The sequence below is a fragment of the Malania oleifera genome, chromosome 10 (assembly GCF_029873635.1).
Source record: "Malania oleifera isolate guangnan ecotype guangnan chromosome 10, ASM2987363v1, whole genome shotgun sequence".
NCBI lineage: Eukaryota > Viridiplantae > Streptophyta > Magnoliopsida > Santalales > Ximeniaceae > Malania > Malania oleifera.
In genome coordinates this window covers 17,307,558-17,330,829 of record NC_080426.1, presented here as the reverse complement: position 1 = coordinate 17,330,829, position 23,272 = coordinate 17,307,558, and the positions used below count along the sequence as shown (strand labels likewise).

The following is a 23,272-nucleotide window of genomic DNA, read 5'->3' as shown; positions in this document are numbered from 1 at the left end:
TTAAAAGAGTAAGATATTAGTGATGAAATCTAAATTCAGATCATGGCTTGGTGAGTGATGATACTTCTCTATGGGGTCTAGTTGATATTGTATATAGTGGTCTTTTATTTTGTTTTTTTTGTTTGAGAATAAAAAAAGTTTTAGGTTTGGGGGTGTTTGATAGCTGGCATATATTAGAATAAATTATCACTTCTTAACTTTAAACTTTGGTCTAATTTTATTTATTTTTGCCGATTTTAGGCTTCACTGCGGTTATTTAATTTTATCTCAGATTTGAAGAAACGAAATACCCAAAGCCATGCGTTGTGGCCGTGTTAAGTGCATCTGGCTTGACATGAAAGGTAACCGTGCTTGAAGTTGAGCCTGGGCTTGTGAGGCATGCGTATGGAGTTGTGTTGAAGCAATTTTGGACATTTAAAGAAAAATATATAAACATATATATATATATATATATATATATATATATATGTATGTATGTATGTATGTTTTAATTTTGAAAAGTCAAAATTAGTGGCTGGGGTGTTTATTCTCTTTTGTTGTGGGGTTATTTTAGAGGAGCAATAAAAGGGGGCCTAGATGTTTGCTTTAAAAGAGAAATAAAAAGGGGCCGTGGGTGCACGTGAAGAGACCCATGTGTGTGGGCTGGGATGTGACCCACCCATGCATTTTGTGGGAGAGTTGGGTGAGGTGCTGGACAAAAAGAAATATATATATATATATATATATATAAAAAATAGGGTTTCTTGGAGGGTATTTAAAAGGGGAATGGAGGTCTTTCTTGGAGGCTTTCGTGAGGCGGCAATGGAGGAGAAAAAACACGCACAATAGCGTGGGGGAGTGGCAAGCTACATAGAAAAAAAAAAAAATTAATCCTTGGGGGAACAGGAAGGCTGCACACGACGGTTGGGGCTCTGTGTGATTTTTCAGCATGAACTAATTTTATTTATTCTAGGAAAACGATGTAATCTAGTTTTAAACTATGTTTGCTTTTCTATACTAATCTGAAGTAATTTTCTTTTATGTTTGTCTGATTTATTCTGAGCTTATTGCTTTTGATTAACTGACCATTAATTAGATGATTTCAATCCTGTGATTTGCTATTGAAAGAGGGAATTATAGGATAGATCTTGGATATTTCGGCATAGGTAAATATAGGGATCGAGAGACTTGTATGAACCTATGTAGTATTAAAGTCACGGGTCTTATTGCGTTTTTACATTATTAATTTGCATACTCTTGTGTTGAATGATGGACAAGAATAGTTTCCAATTGACTATCGAAAGAGGCTTTTGGATAAATTTGAGATTTGCTAACAAACAGAAAATTAATTCCTATTAGTTAGATGAGTAAAACATAGTGAGAAACGAGGTGAAATCGATTTCCTAGAAGTTTTCTTTCTCATTAATTTGATACTTGGCAAACAATTTTATTTTCCTTTGAATAGTTTCTTTAAAGTGATTTTATTTCAATTTACACTTACAAAACTTTAAGTTTCTTTCTAAACAAAGTCAAGATTAGTATAATTTCGGTACTTGTCAAAAGTAAGTTACCAATCCCTGAGGACGATAGTCTTCTCATCATTTTACTATAAAACTACGCTACTATGTGCTTGTAGTTTTGCACCGATCATATTGACTTGCGGATATCAAGGTCAATGGAAATTTAAGCACATATGATATAAATAAAAGGATTGGAAGGAAATGAAGAACATCTGTACAACTGGAAACAGGGGCAACTTTAGACTGCAGTGTAACCTAAGAAGGTAAAATATAGGGTTTCAAGTCCTGAAGTGAATCAGGGCAATAAGTCATATGGGAGTAGGCACCAGAAACATTAACTTGGGAAGAGGAGGATAAAGAGGCAAGAAGCTCAACTTTACTAGGCCACAGTAGCGGAGTTATTGAACCAAGTGGACTAGACTGTTATGCTCCTCTTGGAATATGTAAATGCACTCAAACTCTGAAGTAGTGGCCAGGTGTGCAAGAACAATCAGCAGTAGAATCACCCTCAATGAGAGACTTATTAGCCCAAGTTAGTTTCTCAAGGAGATAGCAACAACAATCTAAAATATTGTTTCTCTTGCTTGTGTGTGTGCAAACATGGGAATTGCCCCGACAAACACCTCACCTTGGCACACCATCTACTTGATCTTGTCCTTAGTGGAGAGAGGTAGTTCTAAACATGGCTCTGGAAGAAGGCATGAAAACAGCCCTAAACACAGCACACACTAGATTCAGAATAGCAGTGAACAGATCATTTATAGTGCACAGCAGCCAGAAGGCACAACCATGGCCAAACAACACCACAATACAGCAACTACCGTAGCCTGAGTAGGTTGGAAGACGGGGCAAAAACCATGCTGGAACTACAGAAGACCAGCAACAATTACACAGAGGTGGGTTCAAAGATTATACCTGAAGCTCACAAATACATAACTCACATCAACTGAATGTACATGCAGGCACAAACAAAAAACAGGGAAGTTGAACACCTATTAGAAACCCCCACAACAACAGATAAATAGGTACAGGTGGGGATAAACCATTCCAGAAGTTCATGTAACTAAACACACTACAACCAACCCAAGGATGGCATCGACTGCAACAGCCTGCTTTTAATTGATTTTGTGAACCTGAAAATATGAATTGATAAACCAAAGAACAAGACACTAGGGTTAGGGAAAGTGGTGCGCGCGCGCGCACATGTGTGTGTGTGTGTGAGAGAGAGAAAGAGAGAGAGAGAGAGAGAGAGAGATCATAGAGTGGAGACCCAGGAGATATGTACATTCTGCTCTCCAGGCTAGACTATAGAGTGGAGACCCAGGAGATATGTACATTCTGCTCTCCAGGCTAGACTTTACTTGTATTAATGAGAGGACAAAAAGACCCAGATAAGCACTAACTAAATACCATATCATCTATTACTCTTTAGCATATATGGTTGAGGACGAGATTTTGATAATAGTTGAAAAGCCCCAGATTTTCACATATTACTGTCAATCGATCCCAGCCTGTGATGAACAACTCCGTTCCAGCAGGTCCAGCCAAAAGCCCCATATCCATCTCTGTTCATTATCCATCAACAGCTGCCATGACCTCCAACCGTAAATCTTTGATTCCTCCACTATTTCTGCCCATCCATAGCACCAGTCGATCACCACTACAGCGACCATACTCCAGAACCATCATCATGACTGTCAACAAATTCACATCCCATTGCACCCATTGTCCACCTTGCCACCATGCCACAACTTCCCCTCCCCTTGGATTATCACCAGTCTCCACCACCAATCGTGCCCACAACAACAAACCAAGCCTCAAGTCCCTCTAGGTGGGGTTAGCTACATGAATCATTTTCCACCAATTTATGTGAGTATAGGGCAATTTCCTTCGACAAATTCAGGGCTATTTAATCCATATTCATTATCTCATTCCAAGTTATTTTAGGTCTACTCCTACCCCTTCTATTGCCTCTCACAATAACTAATTCACTCTTCCTCACTCTATTTGGCCTACATTGCAGGTGCCTGAACTACTTGAGCAATCTCTCTCTCATCTTATCTTCTATAGGAGCTACGCCTAACTTACCGCGAACATGTTCATTCCTTAATTTATATTTTAACATTATACCACTCATCCATCTTAGCATTATCATCTCGGCAATTTTTACCTTTTGGGACATGTTGTTTTTAGTCACTCAACATTCTAATTCATATAGTATAGCTGGTCTTCCAACTGCCCTATTGAATTTCTCTTTTAATTTTAAGGGTATTCTGTGATCACATAGTACACTCAAAGCAGTAAGCACTTCTCCATTTTACCTAACCCGCTTTAACTCTATGCATTCCATTTTCTTCAAATCTTCCTTTAGCTTGCATAATAGATCCAAGGTGTCAAAATCTACTAGTGCTATTGACTTTTTTCAACATCAAGTTTAACTTTGTCTCCAATATTCCTCCTGCTATGACTCAAATTAGATTTCATTATTTTCTATTTTATTTCTATACCATAGAACCTCATTTTGGACACTTCCAGTAAGTTCATCTATCGCTAAGCAAAAAGATAAGGGCTCAAAGCAGATCTTGGATATACACTTATTGTGATTGGAATTTCCCTAGGTTCTTTACCTGTAGCCCTAATGCTAGTCATTACTCCATTGTATATATCCTTAATGACAGTAATATACTTACAAAATACACTTTTTTTTTTCTTTTCTAAAACTCACCATAGAACTTCCTTGGGCAACCTATCAAACACTTTTTCTAAGTCAATAAATACCATATGCAAGTCCCTCTTCTTTTCCCTAAACTTCTCCATTAACCTCTTAATATATATATAGCTTCTGTAGTAGATTTCCCAAGTATAAAACCAAACTGATTTTCTGAGACCTTCATTTCTAACCTTAATCTTCATTAACTACCATTTCCAATAGCTTCATGGTATGACTCATAAGTTTAATTCCACGATAGTTATTACAATTGTTCCCCTTCTCCTATTTTTTTTTGTTTTAAAAACTTATTTACATTAACAAAAGGAAAAAAATGCTAAAATAAACTTCTATTAACATTATTTCCTTTCCATTATAGGTAAGGAAGATCAAAGGTTTTTTTCCCCCTTTCACCAAGGGGGGGGGGGGTTTGTTCGTTTGACTTCCTGATAAAGCTTGGGAAGGTGTACCATGTTTTAACCTATAAATTACATATTTTTTAAAAAAAAGATAATATATTTTTATAACAATGCTCAAGAATTTTCCAATGTACATTATAGCTTCATCTTCATTTAGTCTAATATTTGATGTTTAAAATGATGGTAACGAACTGTCATGATTGAAGCAAGGTTTGCCAAACAAGAAGCATAAAAATGAGATTCTAAGATAGAATCATCACCTAGTAAATAGGTTCTTATAACTAAGCTCTTAGTTAAAGGAGACATGGAATAAGGATTTGAGTATGTGCTAAAACCACAGATTCCATGCCCAACCCCATTTAGAGCTAAGCCGGAGAACTTAAATCATCCAACCATTCAACTGGAGGACACCTTGAAAAAACACCCTCTAATTCTATTATACTTATAAATATTCAACCCATATTAGCAAGTAAAAACTATATATAATATATGCTGCAAAAAGCTGGCTGAATTGATTCTGTATTGATCAGGTTTAAGGCCTTATCCAAATCCAGCATATTTTGAACAACGTGAAAGAAGATAAACTGAACTTTAAATTATTTACAGACTGGCTTGCCTGGACCTACTCAGCTCAGGCTGGTTGGCAATTCAGGTCATAAGGTCCAAATATCAGAAAAAAGCCTACATTACTAAAATCAAAGACTGCATATTATATAACTAATGTTAGGAAATTCAATGGGTAAGAACAGTATCACACAGCTAAAATAAGAAATGAGAAACTAGAAATTGACACCAAGATTTACGTGGAAAACCCCCAAAAAAATCGAGGGAAAAACCACGGGCAAGAGTAGAAGGAATCCACTATGAAAAATAATGATACAACTTCTCTCTAATTACAAGAGCAGAAAAATGATACCTCTCTCTTGAATTAGGAGTATACAAATCTCTCTAAAATTAGGAGAAACTAGAAACACAGGCTACAATAGGGACACTTTGTAAGAGAGTACTTGATTTCTCTCTCTAAAGGTGGAGTTGGAGATGCTTGGGATGATGTCTTCCTTCACCACCACTTCCCTATTTATAGGGGTTTTGTAAGCCTCATTTTCAAAGCCGTCAAATGAACAATACAACCACTATATGAATAGTACAACCACCATATGAATAGTGCAGCCACCAAATGAATAGTGCAGCCACCAAATGAATAGTGCAGCCACCATATGAATAGTACAGCCCCTATGTTGGACTTTGAATGCTAGAAATGACTTTACAATTCAACATTCTCCCACTTAAAGTCATTTTCAACCTTTTTTTTTTTTTTTTTTCATCCTTTCTAGTCTTGCCAGTTCCATGCCACTTACATTTCTGTTAGGCCATAAGAGGATCTACCTAAACCATATAAACTTGTCAGCGCTGATTGGTTTTGTCATAACATCTGCTAGGTTGTCTTTGGTGTGAATCTTTTGCATGTCCACACTTCCTTCTTCCACAACTTCTCGAACGAAGTGATACTGTACTCCGATGTGTTTTGTTCTGAAATGAAAAACTGGATTCCTTGCAATATGCAAGGCAATCTGACTATCACAATATAGAGAAATTTTCTCTTGATTGTGTCTGAGTTCTTCCAATAGTCTTTTAATCCATATTGCCTCCTTGCAAGCTTGCGTAGCTGCCATGTATTCAGCTTCAGTCGTAGACAATGCCACAACCGTCTGCAACTTTGATATCCAGCTTATTGCTTCTCTTGCAAGAGTAAACACATAACCTGTAGTGGATTTTCTTTTGTCAAAATCACCTGCAAAATCTGAATCAACATATCCCCTGACAATGAATTCTGATCCTTCGTAACATAATGCAGCATTTGAGGTCCCTCTGATGTATCTTAGGACCCTCTTCACAGCATTCCAATGCTCTTTACTAGGATTCACCATGAACCGACTGACCGTACCAACTGCTTGAACAATATCTGGTCTTGTACAAATCACAGCGTACATTAGGCTTCCCACTGCTGATGCATACGGCACTCGAGACAATTCCATCCTCTCTACTTCATTGCTAGGACACATACTTCAGGATAATTTATAATTGACAAGAAGTGGGGTAGAAATTGGCTTACAATCTTGCATGTTGAAGTGTCGCAAGACTTTCTTCAAATAATTCCTTTGAGAAAGCCAAATCTTCTTGTCTTTTCTGTCTCGCTTAATTTGCATCCCTAAAATCTTGTTTTCTGGTCCCAAATCCTTCATATCAAACTCCCTAGCTAATTGTGCCTTCAATTCTTGGACTCTTTCTTTGTTGGGGCCTACAACCAACATATCATCCACATACAACAATAAAATAATGAAATCATTATTACCAAATCTCTTGTAGTACGTACAATGGTCTGCACTGAGTCTGTTGTATTTGAGGCTAATTATGAAGGAATCAAGTCTCTTGTACCAACATCTTGGCGCCCGCTTTAAGCCGTACAGAGATTTGGTTAACTTGCAAACCAAGTTTTCTTTTCTTTTTTCTTTAAAACCTTCTGGTTGGAGCATGTAAATCTCTTCTTCAAGTTCTCCATGAAGAAAAGCAGTTTTCACATCTAACTGCTCTAGATATAAATCAAACATAGCACACATAGCCAATAGAGTTCTGATAGTAGTAAGTCTAACAACTGGAGAAAATATCTCATTAAAATCAATACCTTCTTTCTGAGCATACCCTTTCACATGATATCGTTCCACCTGATCGTTACCATCTTGCTTGATCTTGTAGACCCATTTATTTCCAATGGTTTTACGTCCATGTGGTAATGGAACAAGCTCCCATGTATTATTTCTGTACAAGGCTTCAATTTCTTCCTTCATTGCTGTCATCCACAAAGAAACATCAGTGCTACTAATAGCCTCATGGAAAGTTGATGGCTCTCCATCTTCTGTTAGAAGACAATATGCAGTATTGCTTGCCATGACATAATCTGAGTGCCATGATGGTTTCCTTGTTTCACGTATTGAACGTCGAACTTCTATATCGTTGGCCTCATTTGGTTCTTGTTCCTCATGCTCTGGTGCGACTTCAGAAGAATCTTTATTTTCTTCTATCTGAACAGTAGTCGTTTCCAAAGTTCTATTGTTTTCTTTATTTTACAGTTCATTTTCTACAAATATCACATCCCTACTGACTACGACCTTGCGGGTAGTGGGATCCCATAGGCGATACCCCTTGACTTCGTTAGCATAACCCAAGAATATGCATTTCTTGGAGTTTGGTTCCAGTTTAGTTCTTTCTTGGGCATTATTTATTGCATATGCAGGACATCCAAATATATGAAGAGAAGAATACTAGGATGACTTACCAATTCACATCTCCATCGGTGTCTTCAAACCAATTGCTGTTGACGGTGACTGATTTATCACATAACAAGCGGTTCTGACTTCTTCAGCCCAGAATGACTTGGCTAGATCTGCAATCTTCAACATGGCTCTGGTCCTTTCCAATACGGTTCTGTTCATCCGCTCCGCTACGCCATTTTGTTGAGGTGTATGCACAACAGTGAACTGCCTTTGAATACTCTCTTACTTGCAAAATGAAATAAAATTGTCGTATTTATATTCTCCTCCATTATCTGTCCTTAAACACTTGATTCTTTTTCCAGATTCAAGTTCCACCTGCGCTTTGAATTCTTTGAACACTAGAAACACATCTGACTTCCTCTTGATTGGATACACCCATAATCTCCTGGAGTAGTCATCAATAAATGATACAAAATAATGTGCTCCTCCTAGGAATGGAACTGGTGATTCCCATACATCAGAATGAATCAAGTCTACAATGTGTTTGCTTCTGGTAGTAGATATTTCAAATTTTAATCTATGTTACTTACTTGTAACACAGTGCTCACAGGAAGGTAGACTTACTGATTTGAGTCCGAGAAGAAGATTACATTCTGAAAGAATCTTTAGACCACGTTCAGACATGTGGCCAAGTTTGCGATGCCACATTATCGTTGATTCTTCCTGGGTTGATGCAATTGATGCGTCTCCCTGTTGTATAGTATTTCCCAGTAGTGTGTATAGCATGGTTTTAAATAACGGTCGTTACGTAGTGTAACGGCCGATACGTAACGTAAATCAAGGGCTCCGAAACCGATACGGGCCGATAATGTGGTTTGGAAAAAATTCACAGCCGTAACGGTCCGTAACGACCGTTACCCCAACATTACACTCTGTTACGGACCGTTACGTGCCGACAACTTGCATAATCTCCTTTTTGCTGCGCAACGTTCCTTTCCCCCTTTCCCGAGTCCCAAGAACCCATCTTCCATTCAATCTACCTAAATCTAACATTCAAAGAGCAAAAAAACTTACTTGAAGTTTTGTTGGCCGAGTCGCCGAAGCTATAAGAAGGCTTCACGCCTTCACTCCTTCGAAGCCTGAGCTGATCTACTCATCTTCGTAGCCTTCGTCTAGCCTTCATGAATCCTGATCCTAACTAAGTTCTTCGAAGCTTGAGAGTGGCTGAAGGCAGCTTCATCTGCCAGTCGTCGCACTCGCCGCCACCAGCCAGCCCTCTGCCAATCGTCGCATGGAGCTTGGAGTCATCGATAGCCCTTTGGCAGCCTCCGCCAGTCGTTGCACAAAGCTTCGAGGCTTCGAGGCTCCTCCAGTCCTCCGAGTTGCCTCCCCTCTCTCGGTCTCACTTAGAGTCTCAGACTCTTTGACCTCTGCTCATCTCAGCGTATGAGATAAGCTTTAAAATTTCAGTAACACTCCAACACCCACATGGCCACATCTTAAACTTTTTATTATGTTTTTTTTTTTTTAATTATAATTTGTTGTAAATTATGTTTGTTAAATTGAATTAAAAAAAAGGAGTAATTTAATAGAGTAAAAAATTAATTGAGATAAGCTTTAAAATTTTTAGTCATTTAATATGCTACTTGGTTCCTAGACAATTTAAGCATGTCATATTCAGTTTTGATTAACATACTTTTACATACGTATTCTTTCTTTCTTTTTGGTTTCATTGCATATAAAATATATATTATTTAAAATAAATGACTATGACATGGCATTCCAAAAATATGGAGTGGACAATTTCTCATGTTCTATTTCTATGCTATTTTATATTTGTAAGAGTAAAACAATATTTTGCATAATTATTTCTCCTAACAGCATTTTTTTTCTTGTAAATTATTATATTCATATACAATATCAATTTCATTTATAAGGTATTGCATTAACATTTTTTGAAAGCTGACACCGTTAGTAATAGTATTATGGTTACAGACTTCCAAGATACAACATTAGTACAAAAAATACTCTTTTCTAGTCTTATGCCTTGCCCATAGATGCAGCTCTTGTTTTTTTTTTTCCAAGATCAGAAATCTCTCACATCTTAAACTTTTTATTATGTTTTTTTTTTTTTTAATTATAATTTGTTGTAAATTATGTTTGTTAAATTGAATTAAAAAAAAGTAATTTAATAGAGTAAAAAATTAGAAAACAATAATAATTATGTAAAATAAAATTTTCTTAATTTATAAATATTTTAATTGTCTTATATTTTTTGAAAGGTAATTAGGAAAATTTAGTTTCATCACATATTTCCTATTTATAAATAATTTTTAAGTTTTAAAACATCATTTTGACCTTAAATTTAAAATTAGGTAAAATAAATCGTTACATGATCTATTTTTTGTTCTTAGTTATCAAATAAAGTAAAAATTGATAACTTAATAAAAAAAATTTTAACCTAATAGTTAATATATTAATAATTCAGATTTTTACTAATTACTAGTTTATTACTGGAATTTGTAGAAAAAATTTATTTTAATCCATAAACTGAGAAGATGCTTAAAAAATTAAATAGTCAATTTGTATTGTATGGATCTCTATTAGTGATGCTGTGATGTATATGAAAGTAGAGCAAGTCTTTTCCACCTTTAAAACTACAATCTCTATTAGTGATGCTGTGATGTATATGAAAGTAGAGCAAGTCTTTTCCACCTTTAAAACTACAATGTTAATTTCTTATAGTTATAAATGAAAATAAAATCAAGTTATAAAAAATAATGAAAATATCTTTTTAAAGATAAAACAATATATTTTTTTGTAATAAAATATCTAATATTTTATAATTTTGCTTATTTAAATATAAAAATAAATTAAACATTACTTATTATTTTTAATCAAATATTATATTTTATTTTTACGTAATAAGTATTTAAAATTAGAAGGACTATTTAGTACTTATTATTTAATATTTACTAAATTACTAATTATAATATTATTCCTGTCATTTTTTTTAGAAAGGTCGTAACTTTGTATTTTCTCTATGTTTTGTATAGAGATCATCAAATTAAGTCTATCAATATGTCACGTGATAGAGGAAATGAGAACTTACCTAGCGAGGATATTGGATGACATTTTGGTACTGCGGTGGACAGTAATAGACATGTTATTATGTGTAAGTTATGTGAGAAGATAATTAAAGGAGACATTACACGCTCGAAACAACACTTGGCACATAAAAAAGGTCAAGTAGTTGGATGCTCAAATGTGACCACACAAGTCAGAGAACAAATGATGAAACATCTACACCAGTATGCTGAGAAGAAAAGAGATAAACAAAAAAGGCAAGAAGAAGCAGAAGTCCAAATTAGAAGAGATTTTGAGAATTTAAGCAATGAAGAAGACTTGGAAGAAGAAAGTATGAGATTTACTCGACAAGAAAGCATACGATCATAGCAACAATGGGAAGAGAGACAAAGATTTCAAGCAAGAACATCTAGAGTGGGTAATATTTATGAAGAGGGAGGTGGCTCTGGTAGTGGTGCTACCAGTGGTTTCAATAGAGCAGGAGCTCGATCTTATAGTGGTCGAAAAGCTGGAGATAGTGGACGACAATGGATCAATCCTGATGCCCCTGAAGCTAGACTAAAGGCAATGGATCCTATTTTAGAAAGAAGTAAGAGTGCGAAACAATCAAAAATCAACACAAAGTTATTGAAAGGTTTAAGAAGTAAATTAGGAAAAGCAGTTGGAAAAATCCTAATTTATAATCGGATTCCAGCGAATGTAGCTGACTCTCCATTTATGCAGCCTATGCTTGATATTGCTACAGAGGTTGGAAAGGGGCTGAAGGGTCCATCACCCTATGAGATATCTGAAATTTATTTGGAGCAAGAGTATCAAGAAATGAAAAATTATATAACTTCTTTTGCTGGAATTTGGAAGGAGAGAGGTGTAACCCTTATGTGTGATGGTTGGTCACGACCAACTAGAAATCACATTATAAACTTTTTAGTTTATTGCGACAGAGGTACCGTGTTTCATAAATCAGTTGATGCCTCTGATGTGCCAAACAGAATAGCTGAATATTATTTCAGGTAATTTTCTAATTTTAATTGTATATGCAAATAGTATTATGAACTTGCATGTTTTTAATTAAATAGTAGTAATTATTGAATCTATAATTTCTTTTCAGATTAATGAACGAGGTGGTTGAAGAAATTGGAGAGGAGAATGTTGTCCAAGTAGTGACTGATAATGAAGCTGCAATGAAGGCAGAAGGAAAATTATTAATGCAGAAGAGGCCCAATCTCTATTGGACAGCATGTGCAGCTCATTGCATAGACCTTATTCTTGAAGATATTGGTAAGAAAAGTAACGTGAAGAAGGTCTTAGAAGATGCAAGAACAATAACCTCATTTATTTACAACCACACATGGACAGTGAATTTCATGAAGAAATTCACAAATAATAGAGAGTTACTTCGCCCTGCCATCACTCGATTTGCCACAAATTTCATTACTTTGGAGACTATTGTCAGACATAAACAAGCACTAAGGGAAATGTTTACATTTGATGCTTGGAAAAACTCAAGGTTTGGGATGGCAAAATCAGACCCAACATATGATTCAAAGAAAATTATCTTAGGCAAAGAGTTTTGGCAAAAGGCCTCTGATATAATTAAAGTGCAAGAACCCTTAGTGAAAGTTCTTAAATTAGTTGATGGTGATGAAAAACCAACCATGGACTTCATATACGAGGCAATTGATAGGGCGAAGTTGGCCATTCAAAAATATTGCCAGTTTTACAAAAACTATTGGAAAATTATTGACAACCGGTGGAGTTTTCAGTTGCAACAAGATTTGCACGCTGCTGGTAAGTGTAAATCAAATACAATTACTTATTATTTTAACTTTAAATTATGTATAGTTGCATTACAAAACTATTGATTAATATGTTTCTAAATTTAATTGTAGGGTATTTTTTGAACCCACAATTTCTTTATGGTGTCCCACCCTCTCTTGAAGTTGCTAGAGAAGTCATGGATGAGGTTAAAAAAGTGATAACCAAGTTGGTACCCGATATAGATACTCAAATTCGGGCTATTAATCAAGTAAGTATTGGTTCCATTAAATTGAATAATGAATTGTTCTAGTATTCTGTAATACTTTCAAGAATAATTATTAATACATCTAATTAATTAATTATATTTCACAATCATCCTTTTTTAGTTGTTGTTATATCGAGATAGGCTGGAGACTTTTGGAACCCTGTTGGCTCAAAGGGCAATGAAACAAACAAATCCTGGTAAATATGGCTATATAGCTAAATAATGGAGAATGACTCTATTTTCTCTCTTTATGTTCAAATTTGACTTTTGAAATATACGCTATACTAACATAAAACTCTTTTTAATTATTCATGCAGCTGAATGGTGGATTCATTATGGCTTGTGTGCTTCTGAGCTCCAAAGAATAGCAATTAGAGTTCTTAGCCAGACCACATCAGCTTCGAACTGTGAGCGTAATTGGAGCACCTTTAGACTCATCCACACGAAAACAAGAAATAGATTAAAGTACATGAGACTACAAAAACTTGTTTTCGTACATTACAACATGAGGTTAAAGTTAAGACGTACAATGAGAAGAAGCCAACGAGAAATTGAAGAGGGTTTCAATACTATCAATTTGGACTACATTTTCGAAGAAGATGATCCTTTAAGTCAATGGTTAGAAAGAGAGAGAGACACTACTACTCGACGGTCAGGACAATTCAAATTGGTTAAATGAAGAAGTTGGTGGTACTACAGAAGGAGGTGATCAACCACCAATAGACGCGCATGATGATCCAAGTTCAAGCCCTGAACGTACACAAAGTGATGACAACTTGGTTTGAGCCCACCAAGTGATGATGATGGTAATAATGGTGCTGGAGCTGGGGTTGGGGGGGTGACAGTGGTGGTGGTGGAGGCGGCGGTGTAGAATATAATTATGGATATGACACAGGGACATCATTTGCAAGAGATATATATCCTTCTGATCCTTATGGACTACATAACATACCTAAAAATCATGACTTGGGTATTCCTCTAGGGAACCAATCTTCACAACCCAGGAGAAGGAGTGCTCGTGGTGACCCTAGTGATTCTACTGGAGATTCATATGGTGTGGTTTGTAGTTTTGGCGACTTTGGTTTAGATGGTTCATCATCACAATCATATGGATCTCATCTAGCATATCCACATTATGCATCTCGTGACTCACATTTTTATCCCAGTGGATCAAGAATCTTAGGATCTAGTGAGTTTTCTTCTACACACTACCCAGAGCCAGCCCCTGCCCCAACTAATGGACATTATTCAGGAGAATTTTCATCACCAGTATATTTTCAAGAGCAACAACGAAATGACACAAACTTGGGATTATTCAACTATGTATTTCCACAAGGATAGGGAGATAATTTCCCATCCCAATCTCAAGATACAAATGCAAATTATGAAGACCCTCCACGTCATTCTTTTTGATGGTGACATGTGTTATGTTATAAATTTGTAATATTGTATTCATGTATTTTCAACTATTTATTGATATTTGATATTAATCACTTTTTAAATTCATGTATGTGTAATGTGTATATTGAGTATTAAGTCTATTGAGTATTGATTCATTTTTAGTAACTTTATGACTTTAATTAATTGATTCTTACATTTCTACATCTTTTTACTCATTAAAGTAATGTAAACTATAAAAAAATATGCTTTTTTTGTAAACAGCGCACAAAAATTAATATAAAAATCATAATGCCTATTAAAAAGCATTTGTAGGTTGAATGAAAGCCTTCAAAATTCATTAAAAATCATGTATTAATGGATTTCATGCTTATTTTTCAATTTTGGCATGGTTGTGCATGCGTGAAAAAAATTCACGACCTTTACGCCTGCTTCCCGTTACGTAACACCCGCGTCTCCTACGACCCGCGACACCCGTGACCATTACGCGACGTTACCCGCGACCGCGATTTCGAACCATGGTGTATAGATTAGCCACGATCTTTTCTGCCTTCATCAATACAAGCGCGCCTTTGACAACCTTCAAGATCCCATTTTCAATAAGGATCTTACAGCTGAGGTCATCTAATTATCCAAGAGAAAGTAAATTTTTCTTCAAGTCCTTCACATGTCGTACCCCTTGAATAATGCGAATCATACCGTCGTACATCTTCAGTTTGATATTACCGACACCAGCGATCTCTAAGGCATGATCTTTACCCATGAATACAGATCCTCCTGAAACAGGTTCATAAGAGTGAAACCAGTCTTAGCGAGAGATCATGTGCTAGATTGCTCTAGAATCCATGATCCATACATAAGTAAGTTTCTTACCACCTTTAGAGATAGTTTCTGCTTCGCTGTACAAGATTTTGCCATCACTAGAAGTACTCGCAGTACATCCTTGAGAAGTGTTCTCCTTAGGAGTTTTCCCTACATTCTTCTTCTTATGCCCAACAATCCTTCGAGATGTGCCCCCTTTTGCCACAATTGTAGCATTTAAAATTCTTCTTACTTCTTTACTTTGATCTACTATGATTGTGACTCCCACTAGAGCCACGTTCTGTTGATCTTCCTCTCGTCATCGGTAGTGCCTCAACTTGTTGAGAATAAGACAATCTGTCTTCCTTGTTTTTGAGCCTGGATTCCTCTTCCAAAACAGCCGTCGCAACATCATCAAAGACTAGATTATCTGACTGAATATTATTTGTAATGTTGATGATGAGTTGATCATATGAATCTGGCAGACTTTGGAGTAGAAGCTCTGCTCGTTCGGTTGGCTCAATCTTATGGCCTAACGTTGTCAGTTGGGAGAACAACGTATTAAGATTGTTGATGTGATCTGTAACCGATGTGGACTCACTCATTCGAAGAGTGTAGAGTCACCTCTTTAAGAAGATCTTATTGTGAAGTGACTTTACCTCATAGAGCTTTGTCAGCGCATCCCAAATTTCTTTTGCTGACTTCTTCTCTGCAATGCTTGATAACACTGAATCTACTAATGCTAAATGAAGATTCGCCACAGCATTGTCATCCATCTCGTTCCATTTTTCGTTAGTTATCCCTGTTGGTCTATCTCCAATTGCCGCTAAGCAATTGTCCTTTCTCAGGACCGCCTTAATAGAACCTTTCTCAGGACCACCTTCATCTTCAATTTCCAAAGGGAGAAATTACTCCCATTGAACTTCTCAATTTCGTACTTTGCTGCCATTGTAGTAGATAAAATCTGCTCCTCCACCAAACCAGCTCCCACTTTTTCACCGTGATTAATACTGTATACGTGAACAGTATCGTAAATGAATGGAACTGTATACTTGAACAAATCTCGTATACATTCACAATACTGTAAAAGTATCCGCTAACACGTGTGAATAGTAGTCGTGAATAGTAACCTCAACCCAAAGGCCGTAACCTAAGACTTTGATACCACTGTTAGGAAATTGAATGGGTAGGAACAGTATCACACAACTAAAATAAGAAATGTAAAAATAGAAATCGACAACGAGATTTATGTGGAAAACCCCCAAAAAATCGAGGGAAAAACCACAGGCAAGAGTAGAAGGAATCCACTATGAAAAATAATGATACAACTTCTCTCTAATTACAAGAGGAGAACAATGATACCTCTCTCTTGAATTATGAGTATACAAATCTCTATAAAATTAGGAGAAATTAGAAACACAGGCTACAACAGGGACACTTTGTAGGAGAGTACTTGATTTCTCTCTCTAAAGGTGGAGTTGGAGATGCTCGGGATGATGTCTTCCTTCACCACCACTTCCCCATTTATAGGGGTTTTGTAAGCCTCCTTTTCAAAGCCGTCAAATGAATAGTACAGCCACCATATGAATAGTACAACCACCATATGAATAGTGCAGCCACCATATAAATAGTACAGCCACCATATGAATAGTACAACCCCTATGTTGGACTTTGAATGCTAGAAATGACTTTACAATTCAACAACTAATAGTCCTGCTTCTGCAGCACCTCCAACATTCCTACACAACGAATTTTTTTGCAGCAAAATAAAGAAATTTCCTTTACAAATAATAAATTCCCTTCAATGATACAATTTCCTCACAATCATTTCGCCAATGAAAGTACTATGATGACTGCACTTACCTGGATGGCATTTGCTGTCTTCAAACGAAAAAGTGGAGAAGAATATCTTATCTTCAACAAATTTAAAAAATTTTCAAAAGCAGCAACAATATGACTCTTCTGAGGCTTAAAGGATGGATCTGCCAGCCTTGGTTTAATTCTGGAAAACAAATAAAGTTTAGTATTCAACTGAATGCTCTAAAGCATAGAATGATCAAGAAAAAAATTATCAGCAAAATCTTGGCATCACATTATCAGCTAGTAAGAGAATTTCATGGAGCTAAAAAGCCATTCAAAATTTTGACCAAACTATAAAACCAATAAAATCCATTAAAAAAATATGGATATAATTGAATGCTTACAATGGCCAGTTTTTTTCATTTTTTTCTTTTGGAGGAAGGCCAACAGCCCAATTGTTAGAAGTGTAACTGAAGTCCAGCCTGAAAATCATTGAAAGAAAACATTCTAATAGAGATAAATTGAGAAATGTTAACAGGGAATTAAATCATTGTCATTAGGAAATAAATATTTGGAAAAAAAGGTATACTAGTACAGAAAGCAGTGTAAGAGTAACAGTGGACCTGTTGAACCAGTCACCAGAGTTGTATGAATCACGATCCAGTGACTTTGACCGCAGTATCTCATCACCAGAGTGGAAAAATGGAACTCCCTAGGAGAAGAATACTCATTACAACTAGGTAAGAATGTATCAGAAGCAACAAACTATAGGTCAGACATTTCCAAATTGAAACCAGCTTCAACTATAGTCTACAGCCACCCAAAGTTGGTTAGCAAATAGGTGAGTAATTATAATAGACAGCCATATAAGTTTCTTGCATGTTATGATGTTGAATTTGAAAAAAATAAATGTTTCCCTAAGATTTTAAAGGTAACATGCATGCCCAGACCTGACTTTAGTAGACATCCTTTTATCAAATTTCAATTTTTTTCCTGCCTCTTTTTTGCAGTATTATACACAGATTTTGAATCTCAAATTAGAAGACAAGAAAATATGGTACAGATTTAATTTTTTAATTGATTTCAAGGGGCAGAAACAATTCTCTGTATATTCATTGTAAAAGCAAGTATGAATAATCCTCTAATTCAACTTCAAGGGCAAGGTTTCACAATGCTCTGCTCTCGGTTTCTCCTCTCTCCTAGACTGAAAGCATGGTGATTTCTCTCCCCCCCTTCCATTGAGAACCCTATCCCCCCAAGTTTCTTCCCTGTGCTACATCACAGCACCCTATTAGCTCCATCAATATTGTTTCTGACCTAGATTACCTACTCATGACTCAAAGTGTCGCCGAATATGTCAGAACAAACAGAATGCTTTGTTTTCTATCAAAATCATTCTCCAAACAGCAGAACATCAATGCTAATACCAGAAACATATTTGCAATCTCCTAAACTAGCTGTCTTTCATCTAAAAACCTCCTCCTATCAGCAGAACTCAGTTGTACCATCAAGGAAATTTCTCAACCAGCAGAACCTGATCGAAAGAAACAGGTACAACCCAGAAGCATCCTGTCTTCTTCACCCAAACAACATCCTTATTGCTTCCATCGTCAGTCACGTACAAACCTTTTCTATTAACCTATATATACTTAGCTACCTTTGAAAAACATCAATATCTCTTGTCACACCAAGAAAACCTTCATCCTACTCATTCAAACCTTCCCCGTTCATTCTTCTGCTATCCAAGATATGACCATGTCTTCCTCAGTCAAGATACACAGAAAAGTGTTCTCATTTGAATGGATCTCTTCGACACAAGCTCTTTGAACCATGGAGCAGGCCAGGAATAAGCTTCTCGCTGTGTTTTGCTAGATAATAAGATCCAATGGACCCAGGAACAATTATCAGAATTTTGGACGCAAAATACTGAATTTCCTTGGATAAAGAAGAAGAATTTTTCTGGAGGTTTGTTGATTATTAGATTTCTGTCTAACTATTTTGGACAGATGATTATTGTCGAGAACTTGTTATATTCTGGGGGAAAATTTTCTTTGAGAAGTCCAGAGGGTAAGGAAGCATCAGGATGGTGGATCTTTTGTAATTCGTTGAAAGAGGGTGAAGGTAGAAGACAGGAGAAATCAGAAAGCTTTGGGTTGGTCCTGCAACAAGTGTGGTTCTGCAGAGATAGAGCAGCAAGAAGGAAAGGTCTTATGTATAATGGGCTGCCTAATGAGCCTAGTTATGCAGAGATGGTGAAGAAAGGAGCTGCACTTGATCAGAGATGGGGAAATTCTGGCGGGTCTAGCCATTCATTCAGAAAGGCAAAACCATGAATATGGAAAGAACAGATTTGTGGGAGAGAGATCCTTGGGCAATAATAAGGACTAATCCTCATTCAAACTGCAAAAAAGTCCTGCCAACTACTATTACTGGAATGAAGCCTGGGCCGAAGATAGTGGAGGTGGACAAGAAGTTGAATGTTGCTTGATTTGGGCTTGGAGGCCTTGTTTTAAAGCCTGCTTTTCAAGTAGGCCCAAGAGATTTTACATGGGGGATTTAGCTCGAGCGCAGGGGGCTTGGCTGCAATACATTCAGGTGAGATGGAAATAAAGAGCTCGCTGAAGGTACCAACTAAGGAGAATAGGGAAGTGGAGATACTAGTATTCTCGAAGGGGGAGATCCTGTGAAGATGGATAGGTGCAATCCTTCAGCCAGTTTGGGAGTCGCATACAGCGTTGGAAGAAAGGAATGAAAAATATGTTGTTAATGTGCCACAGGCTTCAGGAATTTCACAGGGAGAAGGGGAGAAATCATACAGTTCTAAGGGTGAGGAAAAACACAACAAGCTGGATTTTTGTGATTTGTCAACCAGCAAAGCAAGAGTCCAGCCAGCATTGCAAGTAAAGGAAGGTATTTTTTGCTGCTAAAGTTACACATTTACAGAAAATACCGTTGGAGCTGGAGGTGCAGAAGAAATGCAGAAGATGCAAAGAAGACAAGATTGGGATCCTACAGAAAATTGTGGAAAGTACTGCACAATCTTCTAAGGGAGAACAGAGCTGCAAGCTGTCAGATTTTATAATGAACTGGAAGATTGGATGAAGAGGATAATAATCTGCTTTTGGAACGAATTAGGAATTAGAGGATGTTTGTTCGACTCCTCATCCTGATGACACTAATAATGATATGGATATTGTTTGAGAGGAAAACTTAAAGAAGAAGGCACCTTTGAAGGATACAAAGGACACGAGTACTTAAAATAAGTTTTTTTTTTTTTAAATATCTACTTTTTGAAGAAGTTCCAATGGGGGCTTAGTAGGTTTTCTTACTCTGAACAATCAGGTAAGCGTGATCTGAGAGAAATTCCACTTTGGAATGCCAAATTTACTTGGTTCCGTGAGGGTACTAGATCATGGCCACTAGAATTCATAGTCACTAGCTGGGAAGATACCTTTTCCCACTCTTATTCAAGAAGTTCTTCCTAGAGTGGTAATTGGCCATTGCCCTTTGATTCTTCAATCTAATAATTTAAAGGTTTTTAGTCAACTGGGCGAGTCAACTGCCAAACCGTCGACGACGGTTTTCCTACAGGCAAACTACCGAGAGTGATTTAAGAAGGTTTTCGTTTGGCAAATGGCCAAACCGTCAACGGTTTCAACAAAACCGTCGACGGTTTTCTCTCGTGCTGGCTTGCCTATAAATAGAGGAAGGCTCATTTTCTTTAGAAAATTCAAACTCCCTCTCTTTTCTCTGCTAGGGTTTCGAATTTTAAGGGTTCTCTCGGGTTTCTCTCGCTCTCCTAAGGCTACTCGGAGTACGTGCATATGCTTCGAGCATGGTTTTTTCGTTCCGGCTCGTAGGAGCTCATTTTCGGCCAGTTCGAGAAAAGCTAGGGTTTTGGTTTTCGAGCGTCTCGAGTCGTTTTTCGGGAAACAGGTAAGGGGATTATATTATGTTAGCTAATCTTATGAGTTCTACCAGATTGAAAATTTAGGATATGTTCTATGTATATAGTTACGACTTTACTAGGGTTTCTGAGCCTAGGGTTCGGTAAACTGACTTTATTTTCAAAACCAATTGATTAAATTCAAATATGATATTTTTAGATTAAAGTACTCGACTTTCTGAACGTTTTCACCGGTTGGAAATTTGGGATTTGAAACCATAGGGGTATTTTACAACGAACCAAAGGCGGTAAGGTTGATTATCCCCGTTTTTCTTGTATTTAGTTATATATCTATATTTCTAGTAAATTAACAACTCGGAGATACTCATACCCTAATTTTCAGTACAGTATTTATTTTCTCGAACAGTTATTTTATTTATGATTTACCAGGTGAAAATTGTGTGGCATGAGTACAGTTTTAGTAAGGCATGAATGAACAGGTTTTGTGTAATACTGAATTATGACAGCTAAATGTCGAGTTATGATATGCCGGTTTTTACCGCGACAATATACAACAGATATTTTATAGAACTACGAATAGCTATTGTTTTATGTAGTTTCATGAAAATGAATTATGATTTTAGTTTTATACAATGTAAATTGCCATATATGACTATAGAACCCTGTGGATATGATGTTATGTTATGAGCAAAGTACTGTAACTATATATATATTGTAGGGGTGCAACCACACATCTGAGATAGAGTGTGGATATGGGAAAGGCAACTGGTGGCCTAGGTAAAGTACTCCCCGTTGCAGAAATTTCGGGGCTCCATGCGATGCAGAAATTTCGGGGCTCCATCCGATGCAGTAATTCCGGATGACTCTGCCATGGTCTTAAATTTCCAAGAAATTGTCGATATTTCCGATTTCCGTCACCTTTGAAATCGAAATGGTGGTCGATTTCCGTCTTGCATAATTTCCGTTGAAATCTCAACGAATCATCCAAAATTGATCGAAATCTTGAAATTTTAGCGAAAACTTGTCGAAATTTTAACTATATGCAAGGTCTTAAATTTCGATTTCGACTCAAATTTCGAAGCTCCAAAAGTATGGAAATTTCGACGGAAATTTCAATTTCGATTTCGATTTGAAAAAATAACGGAAATTAGTAGTGAAGCATGGAATTCTTTGTGAAACTTTAGAAATGGTTAACAAACATAATAATATAAGTTTTTGGACTAATATATTATAAATTAAATACATCTATGTTTTGTATGAGGTGGAAAAGTTGTAAAATAGTACGTGCATTAAACATATTTGTAAGATAATATACATTAAACATATTTAGTTAATACAAATGAAATTCATAAATCATTTTAATATTATTTATTATACAAATAATGATAATTTAGACATGAATGGTTAAATAAAATGTTACCGTAAGTTTATTTTTTCATATAATTTCAAAAGAACTTATAATAATCTTGTTTCAATAAAATAAATTAAGATAGAAATTTCAATTCACTCTTAAATTTCTCATTTGAATTTTGATGAAATTTCAGTGTATAGTTAAAAATTTCGACAAGTTTCGCTAAAATTTCGAGATTTCGATAAATTTCGGATTCGTTGAGATTTCGACGGAAATTATGCAATACGGAAATTGATTGCCATTTCGATTTCGAGGGTGATGGAAATCGGAAATTTCGACGGAAATTTCGACAATTTCGTGGAAATTTAAGACCATGACTATATGATGAAATTTCGTCAGAATTCAAATGAGAAATTTAGGAGAGAAGTGAAATTTTTATCTTAATTTATTTTATTCATTTTATCGAAACAAAAGATTATTATAAGTGCTTTTGAAATTATATGAAAAAATAAACTTATATTAACATTTTATTTAACCATTCATGTCTAAACTATCATTATTTGTATACTAAATAATATTTAAACGATTTATGAATTTTATTTGTATTAACTGAATATGTTTAATGTACATCTTACAAATATGTTTGATACACATACTATTTTACAAGTTTTCCACCTCCTACAAAACATAGATGTATTTAATTTGTAATATATTAGTCCTAAAACTTATATTATTATATTTGTTAGCCATTTCTAAAGTTTCACAAAGAATTCCATGCTTTATTACTAATTTCCGTTATTTTTTCAAATCGAAATCGAAATTTCCGTCGAAATTTTTGTACTTTTGGAGCTTCGAAATTTGAGTCGAAATCGAAATTTAAGACCTTGGACTCTGGCTTCGGGCATAGGTAGGCACCATCGTACTACTTTATGTTTGACTTAGCTATAGTCGGCCGGCTATATGCTAGGTCCAGCCTTCGGGTCGCACAATCCGTCATGGGGGAAGCAT

At 36.1% G+C, this 23,272-nt stretch overlaps 1 protein-coding gene across 10 annotated transcripts in view; it reads right to left on the bottom strand.

Annotated features, from left to right (window-relative positions):
* Positions 1-23,272, bottom strand: part of LOC131165444 (pullulanase 1, chloroplastic) — a 153,247-nt gene that overhangs the window by 10,915 nt on the left and 119,060 nt on the right. For all 10 annotated transcript variants that reach the window (XM_058123271.1, XM_058123273.1, XM_058123275.1 and 7 more), the window contains exons 23-25: positions 17,630-17,718; positions 17,411-17,488; positions 17,070-17,208 (exon numbers count right to left, since the gene is read on the bottom strand). In XM_058123271.1, coding sequence (XP_057979254.1) covers positions 17,070-17,208; positions 17,411-17,488; positions 17,630-17,718 — 306 coding nt within the window. The remainder of the gene's footprint in view (positions 1-17,069; positions 17,209-17,410; positions 17,489-17,629; positions 17,719-23,272) is intronic.